This window comes from Canis aureus, chromosome 15 (assembly GCF_053574225.1).
Source record: "Canis aureus isolate CA01 chromosome 15, VMU_Caureus_v.1.0, whole genome shotgun sequence".
NCBI classification, from domain to species: Eukaryota; Metazoa; Chordata; class Mammalia; order Carnivora; family Canidae; genus Canis; species Canis aureus.
Window position 1 is genome coordinate 5,424,132 of NC_135625.1, and position 18,831 is coordinate 5,442,962.

Sequence of the window (18,831 nt, forward strand, 5' to 3'; positions counted from 1 at the left end):
TCTGTCTGGAGAATGTCCTTACCTATTTGACTAAGCCTGCTTTCTGTAGAGATGTAAATAAAGGAGAGCAGAATAAAACACAACTTACTTCCAAGGATGAGCCAATTTATAAAGGCTGTAAAAAGAAATCAAAACATGTTTCTAAAAAATGTTCTGGTGCTGCTACATATCTTCATGGCTAATGGGCTGATGTTTTTATTCTGAAAACTATGCAAGAGACGAGTGGGTGGAAGAAGCTCTCTTTTTGCAAGTATCACAGGTCCTCAGGTCTTCCCAGAAGTTGCTTACCCAGGCCTCAGATAAAACTAACTGCCTTTGAGAATCTAAATGTATTTAGGTCTCATCCCCTGTTCTTTCTGTTTTTTTTTTCCCCTCCTCTTTCCTTGCAAAATTAACAGTGGTGTGTATAGTGTCTTCCTCTGCTTCTCGACTTACAGAAACATCCTCTATCACCTTCATGCTGCTGGGATTTCTCTTAATGAGGAGACCATGAACTCTTAGACATGTGTTGGTCACCATGCTCTTTGTAAAGACTCCAGGGGCACCCTCGGCAATCTATGGTTGGTATCTCTTGTTACCTCGATACATCGCAAGCATTTCACAATGTGGTCTGTCTCCTCCTTCATTCCTGTCTCCTCTGCCCTTGAAGATAGAAGTCTTCCAGCTACTTTCTTTCTCTTCTTCCCTGTTGTCCTATGTTCTCCCTTTCCTGCGATTGCACACACCCTGGATTCATCCATCTTCATATTACACATGTCTCTAAGCAATTCCAGGAGCTCCTGTGGTTTCAGCCTCTCCTGTTGATGTGGCATTATCTCCTCACCAGCCTTTCCAGGCTCCAAGCCTCCATTCTCTACTCCACTCCACGGCAGTGCATGGATGCCCTGCACACTGCATCTTCCAGACCTTGAGGCCAGTTGCTTCCCATTAGCCCCTTTAATGCAAGACATTGGCAGTAGGCAGGAAATTAAGATGAAGGGTGAAGACAGTCCCTTTCATTTCCAGCTCTGGCCAGCAGCACCCCAACAGCAACAGATGGTTGGCTCCAGGCTCCAACTCCTTTTGGCTTTCTCAGCAGCCTTGCAATAACCCTTGAAGGAACTAACAGCACCCAGCACCCATAAAGGCATGGCTGGGCCACAACCTGTTTTGCTGTGTACCCTGGTTCTCCATGGCCCCTGTTTGGCCATATCTTCTCCTCAAAAGTCTGAACATTGGCTGCAGGATGTCTCCACCCCACTTGTCTGGGCCCCAGCCATGGAGCACTCCTTCCTTAAAGTCTTAAGCATCATTCATGAGCTGTTCTTGACTTAGAGGTCTGAGCACCAGCTGTGCTGTGTCCCATACTCACACATCCAGCCTCCAGCTGTAGGTAGCTAACACCAGGATTTCGGACCCCTGCCGCTGATAGCGCCTTTCCCATTTCCTCCTCTGGGCCCATAGTTATTAATCTCTGTGGACATTTGACCATCTGCTACCTGTGTAAGCAATCCTTTGCATTAAATTTCGTGTTCTGAATACCCAGCATGATTTTTGTTGACCTAAATGAGCTTTGTCTGATAAAAATCCTACACTGTATTTCCGACTTCAACTTCATGCTAAAGTTTTACAGGGCATTGGTCTTCCCTAACTGGATCTCTGATGGGCACCCACAAATAACTAGTTTTTATTGCACTTTATCCCTTCCTTTCCAAAACTGATCTTCATTTACTGTTCTAGATCTTAGTAAATATTGTTACCACTTACTCAGGCACTCAAGTTAAAAATGACTTCCTCAGGCTTCTTGTCCCTTACAAATCACACAATTCCCTCACAGCATAAATGTACATAGATTATTCCCCAGTATGTGCAAATTGTGCCATACCTTTTCCTCCCTTCTCTCTCCTCACTAACATTGTTCTCATTTACCAAGAATTAGGGATTGGATATGGTTCTACATTTCATGCTACATATTATGCATATATGCACACACGCATACACACCCACAGACCGGGTTTCTTGTTCAATCATAAAAACTAAGGATAAGTGTCACACTCAGATTTACAAGAATTCTTAGAATATTAAAATGTTAGAGCTAGAAGTGGCCTTGGAGGTAATATAAATCAGTGTTTCTAGAGCCAAATGGATTCCAGTCACCTAGGGATGCTTGGGTGGCTCAATGGTTGAGCATCTGCCTTTGACTCAGATCATGATCCCGGGGTCCTGGGATCGAGTTCCACATCGGGCTCCCCAGAGGAAGCCTGCTTCCCCCTCTGCCTGTGTCTCTGCATCTCTCTCGGTGTCTATCATGAATAAATAAAAAAAAATCTTTTTTAGAAAGTTGATTCTAGTCACCTAGAATATTTTTGAAAACCAGAGGTCTGTTCCTGACTCTCACACTTTCATATTCGGAATTCTTAAGTTAAGAATCTGAATTTTTAAAACCACATGTCCGATCAAATCTCCTGCATAGTGATGTTTGGCAACTATAGATCACCGACCAGAGGAGCATCTGAGATTTGAAAGTGCCCTGGTTCTGTGTCCCACACTTCCAGTTAGAAGCCAGAGTGGAGCTTCAGCACTCAAATCTAGAAGTTCTGTCTTTCAGCCCAGTGGTATTTCACTGTCCTGCACTTTTTGAAAAGGAGATATTGAGAGGAACATAACAAATGGCTCACCTCCTTGCTCGGGAAAGAGAAGTTCAGACTTTATAGATAGATTTACTTATTTGTTTGTTTGTTTGTTTGTTTGTTTGTTTTTCAATTGAGAGAGAGCTGGTATACACAAGTGGGAAGGCAGGGGCAGAGGGAGAAGCAGACTCCCTGCTGAGCAAAACGGGGCTGGATCCCTGGACTCCAGGATCATGACCTGAGCCAAACGCAGATGCTTAACCGTTTGAGCCACCCAGGTGCCCTAGAACCTCAGACTTTCATTGGAAAATACATGTCCAGCAAAGTAACATAGAACATGGCAGTTTCCACAGCCTGATGGGAAGCCTGTGGGAGCTCAGAACAGAATGACTGAGTTTCACTTTAGTTAGCAGAGTCTGAAACAAGTTCTCAGACAAAATACCCTGTCCTCGTTCAAACCAACTTCTTGTCAATCTAGTCAAAATCACTTTAACTGACCTGAAAGATTGCTGTTCCATTTTATTGCCAAAGTGTCCGTAGCTTATGTTCCCATTTGACAATTACTTCCATTCAAAACTGCCCACTTCCATGAGCACCCAAAATAACAAGGACTCTCTGTCCTCCCTTGAAGGCCGTTCTGCTATCATAGGACACCCCTGTCCTCAGATACCTGTAGGGAGGTATTAAAATGTCCTCATGATGCAGGGACATTCTACTAGTCCTGGTGAGTGCGGACTGAAATGAAGTCATTTTCCACCTGTCTGTATGGACACCATCACCCATGAGAACCATTACTATCTTCGTGCAAATCTATTCTTTTTTGAACCAAGTCTCCTCAGGTAACAAAACAAGTTTATAAAAGACTTATTCAGTTTGAGAAACTGAGCACTTGAGAGAATCCTACACATAGGCCAAAGACTCCACGACCTACACTACCTACATCCCACTACGTCCTATGGGATAGTCAGTGTTTGAGAGACCATAGTTCCCTGGTACCTGAATGCTCCCTCCTGATTGTGTGCATCACATCCTAGGTCTGGTAAGATGGACTTGGATGAACTGCAGTCAGGGGCTTTCCAGGTGTTTAGAACCATCTGTACTTCATCAGTGAAACAGAACAGGAGATGGGTAACAGAAAATGGGGCATTTTCCTAACAGTGTTTTTTGTCTCCAAACCTCCTCTGCTTATATTCTCCAAGAGTTAGTGACTTTCAGATAATAGCATGACAGAGCCATGATACAGCTCAGGGGCCCAGGCAATGGGAAATGATAAGGATCTACTTATAGGAAAACTGAGTCTAAGAAAATTAGCTCCATACAACTGATCTTTGGGGCTTAAGTCATTTTTTATGGCTTTATTCCACCCTTGGCTCCCCCTGTTACCTTTCAACTCTGGTCTTCTCAAATGGATTCCTCCTGAGATTCCAGCTGACTCCCAAACCGAATGTGCCCTTCTACATTTAGGGTAGAAACAGGAACTAGAGGTCTTAACCATCCTGTCCAACCATGCCTTACCATAGCCTGCATCAGACTCCCTGCTTTTGACCAAGGAAAGAACTGGAAGTATAAAAGAGAACAGCCAGTATCTAAAAGTCCTGGCCAAGTATATTCAAGGAGGAATAGGCGATATTATTACACTTGAGGTAGGATATTTATTCATTTGTTTTGATGAACAGAAACCTAGGGTTTGCTGAAATGTATGAAGTAGACACAGAGGTGACAACAGTGCTTAATTACCAATGGTAGTAACTCAAAATGGGGGAAGAGTAATGATGACGGTGGTCCTGGAGTTTTTTATTAACACACATTGCAGACTTATGGACAAATGGGGCACACTCTCTAGTCTCAAGGAACCTACTAGATCTTCAATGAAACAATTATGTATACTTCACTTCTATATTTTCTCCATATATAATTTTACTAAGCAAAGTTATTTGCTTTTAAAGAACCAAGGCCAATTGTGAAAACTGCAGCAAAGTATTTTCATCAAATGAGACAATGAAGTATGTAAGAAACATAGAGAATCCATAGGGGTTTCTCCAGTGAGATACCACCATACGACTATTAAAATGACTCATTGTAGGTTTTAGGCCTCCAAACCTGTAAAAAAAAAAAAGAAAGAAAGAAATATTTTCTGTTGTTTTTAGTTACTAAGTGTATGGTAATTCATTACAGTGACAATAGAAAACTAGTGGAAAACTCAAGAGAACACTCTGGTGGGAATCCCAGGATGAGAGCCAAGAGACATCTCCATGCGACAGGGAGCAACATGCACAGCTGGCAACAATATTGGTTGTGACACCTCAGAAATCTCTGAGACAGAGTTCTACAAGATGATGAGATTGATGGACATACCTGATCAGACTGAACTTTTTAAGAGGGTCGAACAATAGGCAGAGAGCTTAGGATTGAAACACAGAAAAGGGGGAAACAAAATCAGATATATTAAAAAAGAGAAAAGAATGAGCCCTGGGGAGAATGTCACGTCGAGCAGGACAGGAACTCTGTAGCGCTCTCTAAACAGCACCAACTTCCAAAGCAAGCACTGACCACGGCTGTGCCTGAACACCCAGGGGATAAGGCTGGGGGCAGGGGTGAGGGGTGGGGAGATGTGCTTGTCTACTCTGACAGTTGGGGATGGTGGTCCCTATTCATGGAGCTCAGGTTCCCTCCCCAAGTAGCTCTCCCTTCTCTTTTTATCTGCTCCATCTCTACTCCATCCTCATTTCAGGGAGTTAACTGGGCTATGCCTGGTTTTCCCTCTGAACGCCTCCTAGAAACCCTCTCCACATAGCAAGCTGCGGCCATTTCCGGGCATCCTTGGTCCACCAGAACCTCCACAAAGTTTTTAAAGAACACTTGGGGGCCCAGGGATCACTCGCCTCTGTGAAGATGATGGAGAAAGTTATCCTGAACTGAAGCATCCTCAGAATTATCTGCTTCAGCTCAGACCCTGAGAACTGATAGTGTCAAAACTTGAAATCCAACCAGGCTTCCCATGACCTAACTGAATCTCTAATAAAACTTTATGAGAGCTCCTGTAGGTCCAGATACCTCCTGTCATGAGCGGGAAGACATAGGGATTTTGTTCTTGGATGGCCAGAGTCGTCAAATGTTTTCGAGTCTACTTGGGAACCAAGGAGCAGCTCTTGTCTTCCTGGAGAGGTTTCAGCTGACACCTGCCCAAATATCCTTAGAATTTTGTACTTCAGCTCAGCGTCAGGGAACCACCATTGGACAATCTCAGCCAGCCTGAGTCCCTGGATATGTTTAAAGTCCTCTTGTTGTTCCAAAAAAGGGGAACTTGCCTTTTGAAGGCACCGGGTGGTGACTGCCCACCTACTCCAGCAACTTCAGCACTTCCTGGGTTCACCCAAAGGCAATATGAAACTCAGATGCTTGCCTTTGTCACCCCTGCTGGTCTGGTTGACAGAGGCTCACACTCCAACAGCCCAGAGCCTCTATATGCAAATATGGTTACCTGGACCTCCAGTGGTTGGATGGAAGAGGTGGAAGAAGGGCAATGGGATGCTAAGGCTAAGAAAATGCTGGGGTTTAGTGGGAGTCATAGCATGGTTCAGGGACCCTGGCTGTGAGTCTGGCTCCTGCCTTCTCTGCATGCACCCTGGGCTGGCCAAATACTTGAAATCTGATGGGTATCATGTGGCTGGCCAGCCCCAGACAGCCCCCCTTCCACCTCCATTCTTTAAAGCTCCCCCACTGGTATGTGCACACAAGTTCCCAAGATCCCCCATTACCTGGACCTAGTTGGTTTGACTTTCTATGCCACAGGCTACCTGTTTTGGCCTTATGAAATAATTTTCTTGATCAGAACATGGGGCTCAGAGCCTGAGATACCCCAGGAAGAAGGTCCTGATATCTTGTGATTTGACAAGGAATTTGAGAAATATGTACCGGAATCTCCCAACTTCTTAGGTTTGTTGTAGGAGACTTGGCAGTATTAATTGCTTTAATAGCGTTAAAGTCACTGTGATCGTCCTCCAATCATTACATTGCTCTTGATTATTACTTTTACTATTATGTCTCTTATTATGGATTGTTCATGGGTGGTTGTTATAAAACACTGACTACATTTTCTATTCAAGAGGAGGGTCTGATATTTGGAGACCATTTCTGATTGTTCCCCAGAAGACTTTCACACAACGAGGCTACAGTTCTCCCACTCCACTGCTTGGTTTCCTTTCATGCGGAAACCCTCTCAGCATGTTCCACATTCCTCTCCTGAGGCATATACCCTCCATGAGGGCAGGGAAGCCAAGTGGATAATGTCCCCAGGTTGGCAGATCCTAGAAAAATGTACACGTTCCGTCCAGAGATCAGCACCATTCCCTGTAGACCTGGGAGAGTCACACAACCCTCCTTGCCTCACTAGAGCCCGCATAAAATTTCTAATGTCATTTGGGTGCCCTGCAACTGCTCTTGCAATCCAAAAATACTGGAAAACAAATTAGCAGGGGCCTGAGTACCCTCAAAATTTTGCCGCGGCCCGGCGGCAGGAGTGACCTGATGTCCTGTGTCCTCCCGTCCTCTGCCTTTGCCAGGGGAGCACCGGATCCTGGGCTGTGTCCCCCGGTGCCCTGGGCTCCGAGCCTGCCACACTGTGATTGACCTAAGTACAATGTAGCATTTAAAACCATCAGAGTCAATTTTGTGTGAAGTTAACTTATCCTTTATTACAATAAAACTCATAAGCCATTATACAGGTTAAAGGTTAAAGAAAAATGGAAAATATAGAAACAGTGAAATGCCAGGGGAGGGCAAGCCTCCGTTGGGCTGCAGCCACCACGAGCCCTGCGTTGGGAGCTGGGGCGAGCTCAGGGGTCGAAGCCAGTTGTTCCAGATGCAGGTGGCGGCTCTGGCACTCTGGGGACCCCGATTGCAGGTGCCGGGGCCTGCTCCTCCTCTGGGGTGGCCGCGGGTGCAGGGGGCTCCTCCAGGGCTGAGCAGTGAACTAGAGCAGTGACCACTATCTGCAGGGGCTTCACCTCCCCAGCGGGCGCTTCAGCGCGGGCCGAGCCCTCAGCCCCAGCGGCCGGGACGGCCTGGATCCCCGCAGGCCCCGACGGGGCAGCAGTCCCCACGGTCAGAGCTGGGACTTGCTCCTGAGCTGCTTCAGGGTGTTTTCCTTGGGCTGAAGCTGTAGCTCCAGGAAGGCAAAGTATCCCCATTAGGACGGACGTTCCACGTGCCTCCCAAGTCAAGACCACTCTTCCCACTGCTCCACGTGCGTGAGGGCATGAGCCCTGGGAGGTGTCCCCAGGCTGCAGCCCGTGGGGTGAAGTGTGAGCCCACCCCCTGCTCCCAGCCCAGCTGCATGGAGGCTGGATCGGCGGGGCCCACCCTGTCCCCAGCTCAGTCACCCCCAGGCCTCCTCACCCCCAGCCTCTGGCTCCACTGTATGGAGGCGTCTGAATTGCTGGAGGTTACGCCGGGCACGGAGTTCCACGTCTGAACCTGGCATGTGCTGTCTTACGAATTGCAGAATTTTCATAAGGGAGGGAAATTCGGGGAGCTGACAAAAGTCGTCCCCATAATAATCCAGCCATATTTCCAGCATGCAGGAGATGGCCCTGTGGAGGGACAGGCGGGCACAGGTGTCAGAAGACAGGGCTCTGTCACATGCAGGTGTCCCGGGGAAGCCCTGCAGGACCCGGGGACCCGGCCTCCCGTGTGGAGTGTCAGAGGCCAGTCCTGCTCCTTGTGCCCCTGCCACCTGGCGGTCCTGCCTGCCACAGGCCTGCTCCCTGAGGAGGGGCTGATATGCAGCCTCTGTTCTGGGGAGCCCACGCCCAGCGGGGTGACCATCACCGTCTCTCCTGGGGAAGCGGGACTCCCTCCTCAGCCTGGTCCCTGCCCACCTGCCCCTTGAGTCCACCGGCAGGCGTCCGGGGACTGGGGGCGTCTGGCCTGTCATTGCCCTCACTGCACACACTGTCGCTCTGGGAAGCTCCAAGGCAGGAGGGCTCGGGCTCTGTGTCCTGCCAGGCCTTGCCAGGAGCCGCCCAGGACCGCCACCTTCCCTCCTGTGGCTCTGGCCTGCCTCCCTCCAGAGGGGCCCCCGGGGGTGTCCTTCCACTGACTCTAATCTCTCATCTCCCACAGGGTGGGGGCCGCCTGGTCTGGAGGCCTCACCAGCCCTCCTGAGCACCTGCTGTGCCCCCTGGTCCAGGTGCCACCAGATTGGGGAGTGCGATGCTCCCCACCCCCTCTGCTCTGGGCCCCAGGTGTGGGGCAGAGAGAGGGTTGGGGGGCATGGAGAAGTTCTCCTTAGGGGTCCCAGTGTCTCCCACCAAGACCGCACCCCATCCTGGCTCTCCTGCCCTCTTTTCCAGAAGGGGCCTTAGACCTTTACTCTGTCACAGGAATTGTAGATGTGTGAGGTGAGGGTGCAGCCGCCCCCCCGCCCCACAGCCCCTTCGCTGCCCTCCTGGAGAGGGAAGGCCCTCCTGCAGGAGCCGGAGTCACTCACAGTTTCCAACGCTGGACCGTGTCGTCGTCACCACATGCAGCTACGATGTACCCATATCTAGAGGAGGGCGGGGGCATCCCATGAATCGTCCTGTGGACGTGACCTCTCATAATGGGGGCTGTCACCCTCTGACCCCTGACTAGGCCGGAGCCCCGGGGGCCATCAGCTCTGTGCGTGGGGCCACGGGCAGCTCCCGGAGAAGCGCCCGCACCTGCTGGGGCCTCCTGAAGGCTTGAGCATGAAAGGGCTCGGCGAGGCCCATGGCCCATAACCGAGTGGGCCCGGGGTGCCCCGGGGTCCCCCGGTCTGGTTGCCCGAGGACACAGACCCCCGATAGACTCTCAAACCTCCCTTTCAAATGGGAAACAGGCCGCTCAGGACCCTGGTGACGGGGTGGAGGAGGCCCAGGCCTCGTGATGGGGGAGGAAGACAGCTGCTGAGCACAGGCACAGACCCTCTGGCTGACCCGCCACAGGCCAGGCCCCGGGGCTGCCCTCCAGGACCCCGCTAGGCCCTGGGGGACCCTGCTCCAGGCGGGGGAGCAGCCCGAGGCCGGGAAGGTCACACCATCCCCAGCCTCCCCAGCAGCAGGTGGCCCAGCCCTGGGCTGCGGAGGGGCAGGTGCTCACTCGGTGAACAGCAGGTCCAGCACCTCCTCCGTGGTGGCGAATCCACGATAGTCATCTAAGAAGCTGCAAATGGAGATGACGTCCCGGCGCAGCAAGGCGAGCAGCAGTTGTCGGTCTTCGTGCCCCAGCAGCTCCGTCCGGCTGAGCTTCTTCGGGACAATCTGATGCCCCTTCCCGGCCGCGGCCCCAGCACCCTGAGGTGGGACAGAGGGGACGTGCAGCCTGCAGGGAGCCGCCAGGAGACCTGGGATCCCGCCCCGGCAGGCCCTGCGCTGGGGCCCCGTGGGCTTGAGGAGCTGGGGCTCCCTCTCCCGCTCAAGCTCCCTGCCTGTCTCTTACACAAACAGGACCAACTATGCAATAAAGAAACAATCTCAGAGGATAAATGTTCAAAATATTTGGATCAATACGAGGACCTCAAGAGACACAGAGAGAGAGACCGAGAGAGGCAGCCACACAGACAGAGGGAGAAGCAGCCCGTGCAGGGAGCCCAGGCGGGGCTCGATCCCGGGCCTCGGAGATCAGGCCTGGGGGAAGGCAGGCGCTAACCCCCGGGCGACCAGGCCTCCCCTGAGGGCTCTATTCTGATGTTCCCACACATCTGTGCACAGGGACTCTGCATCTGGCCCAGGCAGGGGCAGGGCCATGGGGGCAGGTGTGGGGAGGAGGGGATCCAGACTCATGTGGGAGCAGGAGTGTCGGGGGGCCCAGGGGGTAGCAGGCTGGCTTCTGGGACCCGGTGCCCTTCCTGCCGCATCAGGGCCCGGGTGTCGGGGGTCCCAGCCCCTGCACTCACCCTGAGCCCGCGCTGGCCTCTGTTAGCTGCGCAGGGCACCTCCCTGCTCCTGGAGGCGGTGGGGCAGACGACCCCTTCCTCCCGCTCGCGCCCCACGTCCCGGGTGGAGCTCTGTGGAGACAGTGCCCGGCAGTCAGGCAGGAGGCCTCAGCGCCTGGTCTGGCCCCCTCGCCTGGGCCGCACCCCCAGCTGCCTCCACCCAGACACCCCACAGTGCAGGCGGCACCCACCGCCCCTGGAGAGAGGAAAGGGATGTGGCTGCAGGGCCTCGGGGTGACTCCGGGGGGGGTAGAGGACCTCAGGAACCCTGTTTCCCCCCTGCCCACTGTGACATCAGGGTGACCCTGAAGGGATCCCCGGGGAATGTGCCGCCCTGCAGCGTCCCCCAGCCTGCATGGGACCTGCCCACACATTCCTGGTTCCCTGAACCTGAGGAGGAGGGGATGAGGCTCCCAGGATGGTGGCACAGGGGGCCTGGCCTGGCCTGCGCTGTGTTACCTGACGGCGCCTCCGGATCACCGCCCTGACGCCTTGGTATCTATCCTGGAGCCAATGCCTACAGCATTGGAACAAGCGGCTCCCCCGGGGTTCCTGGGAGCCAGAGCCCCCAGAGGTGGGCCGGCAGCAAGAGAACATCCTCCAGTAGCAGATGTCTCCAGCCAAGTGAGCCTGAGCTGGGGCTGCACTGGATGCGGGTGCCTGGTTACGGGGGTTCCAAGTTCTGTTGGGCTCTGTGACACGGAAGTGACCTCACTCCCTGGGACCCCCTCCCTGACCCACTCCTGGAGGAAGCTGCAGGGGCAGTGCTCGTGCTGCCAATGCTTCCCCCCTCCCTGCAGGCGATGGCCTGTGCACACAGGGACACGACCGCAGCCCTGTCCACAGGCCCCAGGGAAGGACTGTGTGCACCCAGGACCCCAGCCTGGACACACGCCTGGGTTCAGACATGACTGTCCAGTCTTCCCCGGTTTGACACCAACAAGCCGTTGTGCCCATGGGGATGGTCAGCATCTTGACTGTGGGACAGGGAGTATCCTAGCGGGTGCTTCCCCCAGATGTCCCCAGGCCACTGTGGCCTCATATCTATGACCTTGGAGGCGGGTGTCACCTGCAGGACATACCTCCACCCACACGTTCTTCCTTGGTGTGTACATGCGTCCAGGTCCACGAGGTCCTCTGTGCACACACGTGGGCACCGGTACCCTCATTCTGGAGGCCCAGAAGGTGACAGTCCCCTTGGGCAGGGATGGGCAACAGCTTCCCAGGATCCTAGGCTCCTGAATCCAAGGCAAACCCTGCAAAAGGTGTCGTCTGGTCTCCTGTTGTGATTCTGAGTCTCGGGTTGTGGATTTGCTCCCGAATGGGACCCTCTGTGCCCTGTGACCCTGGGTCAGGTGTTCAAAACTGCAGCTATTTCAGAAAACCGATCTATTCCTCAACTTTCGATTCATGAGTTACACATCCAAGAAGACTGACTCCACACAAATTATTCCAAATTTAATGATATCTATGCTGACACGCATGTTCACTATCTCATGTGCTATTTAGAAGAGTCCAGAAGGGGGTGGTTGTCCTATGTCTTCTGGAACGCTTGCTTTCACAGAACTGAAGCTCCAGTGCAGCTCGTGTGCTGACTGTGTCACAGCGATGGGGAAGGCTATGGGCCATGGGGCAAGCGCTCAGGAGGACAAAGGATCAGGCTCTGGGCCAGGCCACGTGCAGACATGTTCATGACCAGGTTAATGGAGGACATTGTGGTGTTTGTCCAAACGGGGGCTCCTGTGTTTCCTTTTTCTCTTCTCTTGGACATGGAGCTATTCACCAGGAAGCAGCAGCCTTGCAGGCAGGACTTTCTAGGAAAGAGAGGAGTCAACATGCCTGTGCCAATGTCATTTTCAATGGATTTATTCACAGGCTAAGTCATTTGAAAACACGAGACAGTTACATTTAAAAACTACCATGTACTGGGCCAAGACAGTCCTGCCTTAGTAGTTTCTGTGAAATCAGGTGCAGAGCGGCAGGAAAGTCATCTCATCTCCTATTATGTGAAAGTGAATATGTGCATTGTGAGGAATGAGAAATTTCTAGGTGTATGATGGAGAGATGATGGAGGAGAGATGGATGACAGGGAGGCTCGTCAGCGATAGATGGACACACAGTCGATGGAGAAATAGATAGGGAGTAACATTGCTCTTGAGAGCTATTCCTCAGCCCTCCTTCCCTGCTTGGAAGGTCCTGGCCAGGGGTGAAGCAGGAGGACCCATTACTCGCAGGGCAATATTATCAGAAACTTCCTGGCACTTAGAGGGTCACAACCTGATCTACTCTTTTCCAAACCAATATTGACCTCCCAGTAGGGCCCCTAGGCTTCCAATGAAAGCCATGGTTTCCCCAGGTGCAGAGGCTGCACAGGGGATGAGCAAGGACTGCGGAGCGTTGGAAGCAGAGCACAGGAAGGATTTTTCACCTTTCCTCAGCAGGCAGTGTCCAGCTGTGGCAACATTAGAGTTGCAAGGTGGGAACCACGTCCCCAGACCTTCTGTCAATACTCATCATGCCTCTGCAGCTCTAGCAAATGCACACGCTGCAGCCCAAAGTGTGGAGCTGCACACCTGCCAGCCTGAGCAGCTGCACAAAGTGGGGTCCTTTGGAAGCCTAGGAACAACTTGGGCTGGCCAGCGTCGCCCTCTGCTGGTCTGAGCTCACGGTGCAAGGCTCCTTCCTGTGACCTCCCCTATGCAATGGGAATAGGTGGGTGGACTTGCTCAGGTGTGGATAGCACAGGTGGGAGAAGGTCATCCGGGAGGTGCTGGCCACAGCGTGCAGGGAGCTGAATGGATGATTCTGTGGGTTTTCATAGTGTGGGTGTGTGAGCGTGTGTGTGTGTGTGTGTGTGTCTGAATGCAGATGTTAATCCAGCAGAGGTTTGGATACAGAAATTTATACACATTGACTTGCATATGTGGATTTTTCTGTGGCTTTTTCCTTCATCATTCATGTGTCCTGCCCTATTGCCATTTCACTTAAGATTCCTGTCAGTTCAGATCAAATCAACAATAAAAGACACTTCATTGGATGTAGTCATTCAAAATCTAACTCCACTTTGTGAATTTAAACCCTTTAATTCCAAAAATACTTGTCAGTCTTCATTCATCTAGAATTCCTGGATCCAGGGCTGTAGAGGATGGTTGGTTTTCCAAAGCGGCTCCGGCCAGAATGACTGACACAGGATTTCAGGGCACAGAGGGAACTATTTAGGAGGAGATCCACAGCCCAGGCTCAGAGTCACAACTCGACTTAGACATGATTGTTGTCGGAGAGAGAAAATTTCAGGAAGAGTGACAGGTCACTCATCACTAGAATTTTCAGGGTAGTTGGGGCTTTGGAGGACAGGGGTGTGGGATGGGCAAGGTCTGCTCTTCCTCCAGGTAGACCCTCTTTCCTGAAACAAACCCCCAACACACACAGATACTCAAAGAATACACACATCCATACATAAAGGAATGATTATAAATGCTGTATTAGAAAGTCAAATGGTTTTCCACATGTATTCATACCTCATTAGGTCTGGTGTCAATGTATTTTAACTTTTTGAAGCAAGTGACACATATTTATTTTACGTTATAAAAGAGAAGAGGATACTTTCTCTACATGTGTGTGGATTCCTCAGGATAGGAAAACCACCAGCTATGCCTGAGCATCCTCTATTAAATAAGCAAAGGTAGAGTCATCAGATCCTGCCACATCAGTTAAACAACAGTTGAGCAAGAAGCGTATTCTATATCCGATTTGAAAATTCCCAAATAGGATTCGGTGCATTTAACAGAAATTAGGAGGACGGTGGGCGTTCCGGCTTCCGATAAATGCATCCGTATCTACTGTTGGATTTGAACTAAGGTATTGTCATCCTCTAACCCTGTTCCTCTGCACATCATAAACTCAAAATTGATTCATCACAATACTTGTATTTTCATAATTACTTACTGAATATATTAGGCTTTGTGTATGTACCAACTCCCCGAGGAACCTGAGATAATTGATTATTGTTATCGCAAGAATAAATATATTTAAAAATTCAGTGAGCTCAACTGTGTAAAACACTGGCAAAATTACAATTGCAAAGAAATAAGATAGTGAAGGGGCAAGATTGTCGAAAACTGGGGACCTCCGCTCAGCTGGATCCTTGATGGTAGGTAGATGCTATCCGATCGTTGTGAAAAGGTAGGAATCCCACCTGACGTTTAATAAAAGAATTGCTGGAACTCTTCAGTAGAAAAGCGACCACCCTCTGCAAGGTGGGAGATGCGAGACGTGAATCCAAAGTGATATATCAGAAGGTGAATGGCAGGGCGGGCAGTTTACGCACCCCAGAATCGGGAAAGGGAAGGGCCACAGAGCCCACATTGCAATCTGCCTTGGCAATCTGATCCGGTGAGACACAACCTTGCCTGAAATGAGCTCAGGTGGTGAAATGGGCAGACACTACTCTGGACACAGTGTCTCAGAATTCTCAGAGTCCCAGAAAGAATGGGGGTGCCCACGGGGGTGGGGTTCCCAAGCCTTGGGGTGTGGACACTGGTCATGGCCAACAAGAGTGCAAGGTGCCTCACAGCTCAGTTGGCCCTAAAACTGGAACCACTTTGCCTAATCGGCTGACCACTCTCCACATGGGAATCCTGCAAAGGACAGGGAAGTGGGGACCCTGCCCCTTCCCCTGGGATAGGCAGAGAGTGTAGGTGCACCCCCGGGGGACAGGTCTCAGTGCAGAGACCCTGGAAGGAACAGTAACAGGGCAACCCTCTCTCTTCTGGCAGACTGGTCTGGGCACCCACCACAGGCGTCTGCAGCATCTGGCACACCCCAGTGACTCCTGCTTGGCCCTGAGTGCTTACTGAAGAGCGGGACCCTGATCTTTCTGCTCTCAGGCTGGAGATCAGATTCCAGCCATTTCGTGTTGGTCTCCTAAAGAGGCACAGGGGGCTTTCAGGGAACAAAGCCACGCAGGAAAACCAGAAAGAGCTCACAGTGAGCCCAGCCCCGAGGCAAGGGGACGTGTAAGCCGGACCAGGAACAGACCCTGAGCATCAGTGCAGCAGGCCCCTCCCCCGGGAGATCAGCTCCCAAGATGCCATGAACACCATGTGTATGGATATCAAAGGGCTGCGTATTCCAGGTGTGGGACAACACAGTATAGAGAATTTGACTGTTCATCTAATGATTCCTATATCTGCAGTTTAAAATTCCGTGATGCTTTTTTGTCTTTTTCCCCTTTTCCACTGGTTTCGTGTTTTCTCAACTCTTTGATTTTAAGACATTTGGTAACTTCAATTTTTTACACTCATATTTTATAGATACATTCTTTATGTTTGGTTCTTGTCACTGGAATGAATTTTATTGTTCTCCATATATAAGTTTTGCTTCTTGACAATTTGAGATTTAGTGTCTCAGGCTCATGGTATATCCATAACCTATGCCAGCTTGTCCAGATAACTCTGTCTTCCTCCATATCTGGATGAGAGTGGATTTTCCATTGGGAAGATAGATTTGGTCTGGTTTGCTTTGGTTTGGTGTTTTGATGGCAGGGAAGCAAAGACACGTGAGGTGACTAGAGGGGAGAGCACAGGCCTGCTCAGACCTTCTTCCGCTAGCCTTTCTCCCTGGTCTCCCTGGGCACATGGACCAAATCCCCTTCAAGCACATGAAGTGCCAGTACTGCTGGAGAGCCCAGCCTGAAGGCCCTTTGCTCAAGCCTGCCTGCATCCTCACCCCTGTGCCCTACACACCTGCAGGTCCAAGGATCCTTAGGCTACTTCACTAGCTCCAATCCCGACATCCCCTGTGAGGATAGGCCTTCCTACCCTTGGACCCCTGGGATCCTCATAGGCTTCCAGAAAGTAGGGAATATTTCTGTTGTGGCATGCATCCCTTGAGTGCCCAGGAAGCTGCATTTTCCTCTGAAGCCATGAGGCAGCAATAGGGCAGCTTTCATGGAATGAGACAGGGGCCTGAGGCTCCAGGGACCAGAATCTGACCCGGGTCACATAATGATTGCATGAATGGGAGTTACTTAGGGCTTGAGGGTGGGAGAAGGATCCCACACCGTGGCTTCTCTACTGCCCTCTGACTTTTAAAAGCCTAGTGTGCACATCGAGGAGCTCCTCTACCCTCCATATGCACAGAGAGAGGGAACACCCTTGAACAGGAGCTCTGGAGTGAGGAAAGAGCAGTCAATGTTTTTCCTAAAAAAGAAATCCTCACGACACAACTATGGATGTGCTTTGGTTTGGTTTCGTTTGGGTTGGTTTGGTTTTGCTGAGTTTCATTTGGTTTGGTATCACATGGTGTTGTATTGTTTCCATTGGCCCACTTCAGAGATATGCCTGAGAACGAGGGACAGAGAGAGAAAGACAGACAGTCAGAGGGAACTACCCAGTCCTGGGTCCTGTGCTATTTGGACCATTACATGCCCACTAGTCAAACTTTGCCTTCTTAGGAAATCATCTGGAGAGAGATAAATCTCCATGCTCAGGCCTCTGAAAGGAAGCATCATTACCCAACATTGAAGTGGGTTTCAGGATATATAAAGAATGAAACTGTCAACTCATCCCATTACAGACCATGTGCGACCGCGGCCCCATGTGGAGCACATGGCACCCATACTGGATGCTCAGGGATCCACATTGCCTGGCTAGTACTTCACGCAGAACACTGGGTGTGCAGGAGACCCTCAATGTCTACGTATCCCCTGAACCTATCAAGGAGCATGAGAGGCAGCAGGCTGTGGACCCAGGATTCCCATGCAAAGGAGCTGAGCAAGTGCTGATTCCCCATATCAGTCCAGGAGGGGCCACGTCCTCAGGTCCGCAGTCACCCCCTCAGGGTGCTTGGGGTGGAGGATAATGTCCGAGGCCAGGAGCTGGCTCATTCGCTCTCAGTGTCTTCTGAGGATGAGGACACCTGTAGGTCACCGTGGAGGACACTCCAGGGGCCACAGACACAGGCTCCGTCCGACAGGTGGGGGGCAGGAGGGCCCTGAGCAGGGCCTGGCTTCTCGGGAGGAAGGAATGAGGAAGCTGCGAGGAACCGGGAGCTCCAGCAGCTTCTGTTCAATCTGGTGAAGACCATTCTCAGGGGCTGAGTGGGGGCCCACGCAGAGGGCGGCCGTGGGGGCTCGGTGCATGGCTGCAGCATTCCCAGGTGAGGTGTGGCAGGTGTGGGCTGGGGGCCCTTGCTTGGATGGAGGGCAGGTGTCTTCCTGGTCTGCGGGGGCCGGGCTGTGCATCCATGGGCACGTCTGCTTCCTGGAGGACACAGACTCCCCAATATCCCTAGAGGGGCTTCCTCAATGATCCTGCAGGTGTGCTGGGAGGGCCTCCATCACGGTTTTTTTCGGGAGTTCTGGGACCTGTCTAGGGGCATCTGGGCACATTTCTTGCCTGGAGTCTGGAGGGGCATTTGGGAATTGTCTGCCAATGCTTTGCTGACAGCGGGACGGGTGTTCTCCTCAGGATACTTGGGTGGTGCCTGGGTGTGTCCCAGCCCATGGCCCTTGGAGCCAGCCTGGGGACCCTCAAGGGAGACTCTGCAGGGCCTCTTGGCTCTCTGCTGCACAACCAGGCTGTCAGCCCTGACACAGGGTTGGCGAGCCGGCAGAGGGGTGTCAGTGATCGGCACTTGCTGGGCACCTCGAGGTCCACCAGGTGGGCTGAGGCTAACTTTAGGGCTTCTGAGATGAGAGGTGGAATGGGACGGGAGTCTTATGTCAGGGGGCTGAGTACGTGGTTCCATCAGCAGGGCAGGCTCAGGGATAGAAGGCCTCCTGGTGGTGTAGACGGGCATCGGCATGTGTGGACACTGTGGGAAAAGAGAACACACAGGACTCCATGAGTTTGGCCCCGGCACCAAGGCAAAATGAACATTCAGGAAAGAAAGAAAGAAACCAACAAATGGCCAGGACCCTAGTAACCACCCCCTCCCCCGGAACAGGGAAAGAAAGAGTTGGGATCTGTTGACCTAGGAGTAGGGAATCTGGCTCCAGGACTCGTCCAAACAAGGCCTGACAGGATGCTGTTGATGCCCTTGAGACATGGGGGGGACATGCAAAGTCCTGCCTCACAGCGATGCTTCCTCCATTGGACCAGCGCTTCCATCCTCTCTGCTCATGAGGAGATAGGAGTCCTGCTGCTGGAGAGTCATGGTGGGAGCTCCTGAGTGGGGATGGGCAGTGTGGGATGATGTGTCACAAAGGACAGCGGCCTGTTCTTCTCTGAGGTTGGTATGTGCTCCAGGAGTGCCCGCCAATGACCT

At 51.7% G+C, this 18,831-nt stretch overlaps 1 protein-coding gene across 1 annotated transcript; it reads right to left on the reverse strand.

Annotated features, from left to right (window-relative positions):
• Window positions 1–7,276: 7,276 nt before the first annotated feature.
• Window positions 7,277–17,449, reverse strand: LOC144285130 (uncharacterized). Its single transcript, XM_077850379.1, has 5 exons — window positions 17,396–17,449; window positions 9,729–9,922; window positions 9,100–9,156; window positions 8,007–8,200; window positions 7,277–7,767 (listed from the first exon to the last, which is right to left on the reverse strand). Exons 1-5 carry the CDS (start codon window positions 17,447–17,449, stop codon window positions 7,445–7,447), a joined length of 822 nt encoding a protein of 273 aa, XP_077706505.1. The 3' UTR covers window positions 7,277–7,444.
• Window positions 17,450–18,831: the final 1,382 nt, after the last annotated feature.

Coding starts and splice junctions, on each gene's coding strand:
- LOC144285130 (XM_077850379.1), bottom strand. CDS start 17,449: ATGAGCCAGCTCCTGGCCTCGGACATTATCCTCCACCCCAAGCACCCT. Junction 9,923..17,395: donor ACCCCAAGCACCCTGAGGGG/GTGACTGCGGAC, acceptor GTCCCACCTCAG/GGTGCTGGGGCCGCGGCCGG. Junction 8,201..9,099: donor ACGGTCCAGCGTTGGAAACT/GTGAGTGACTCC, acceptor GTCCCTCCACAG/GGCCATCTCCTGCATGCTGG.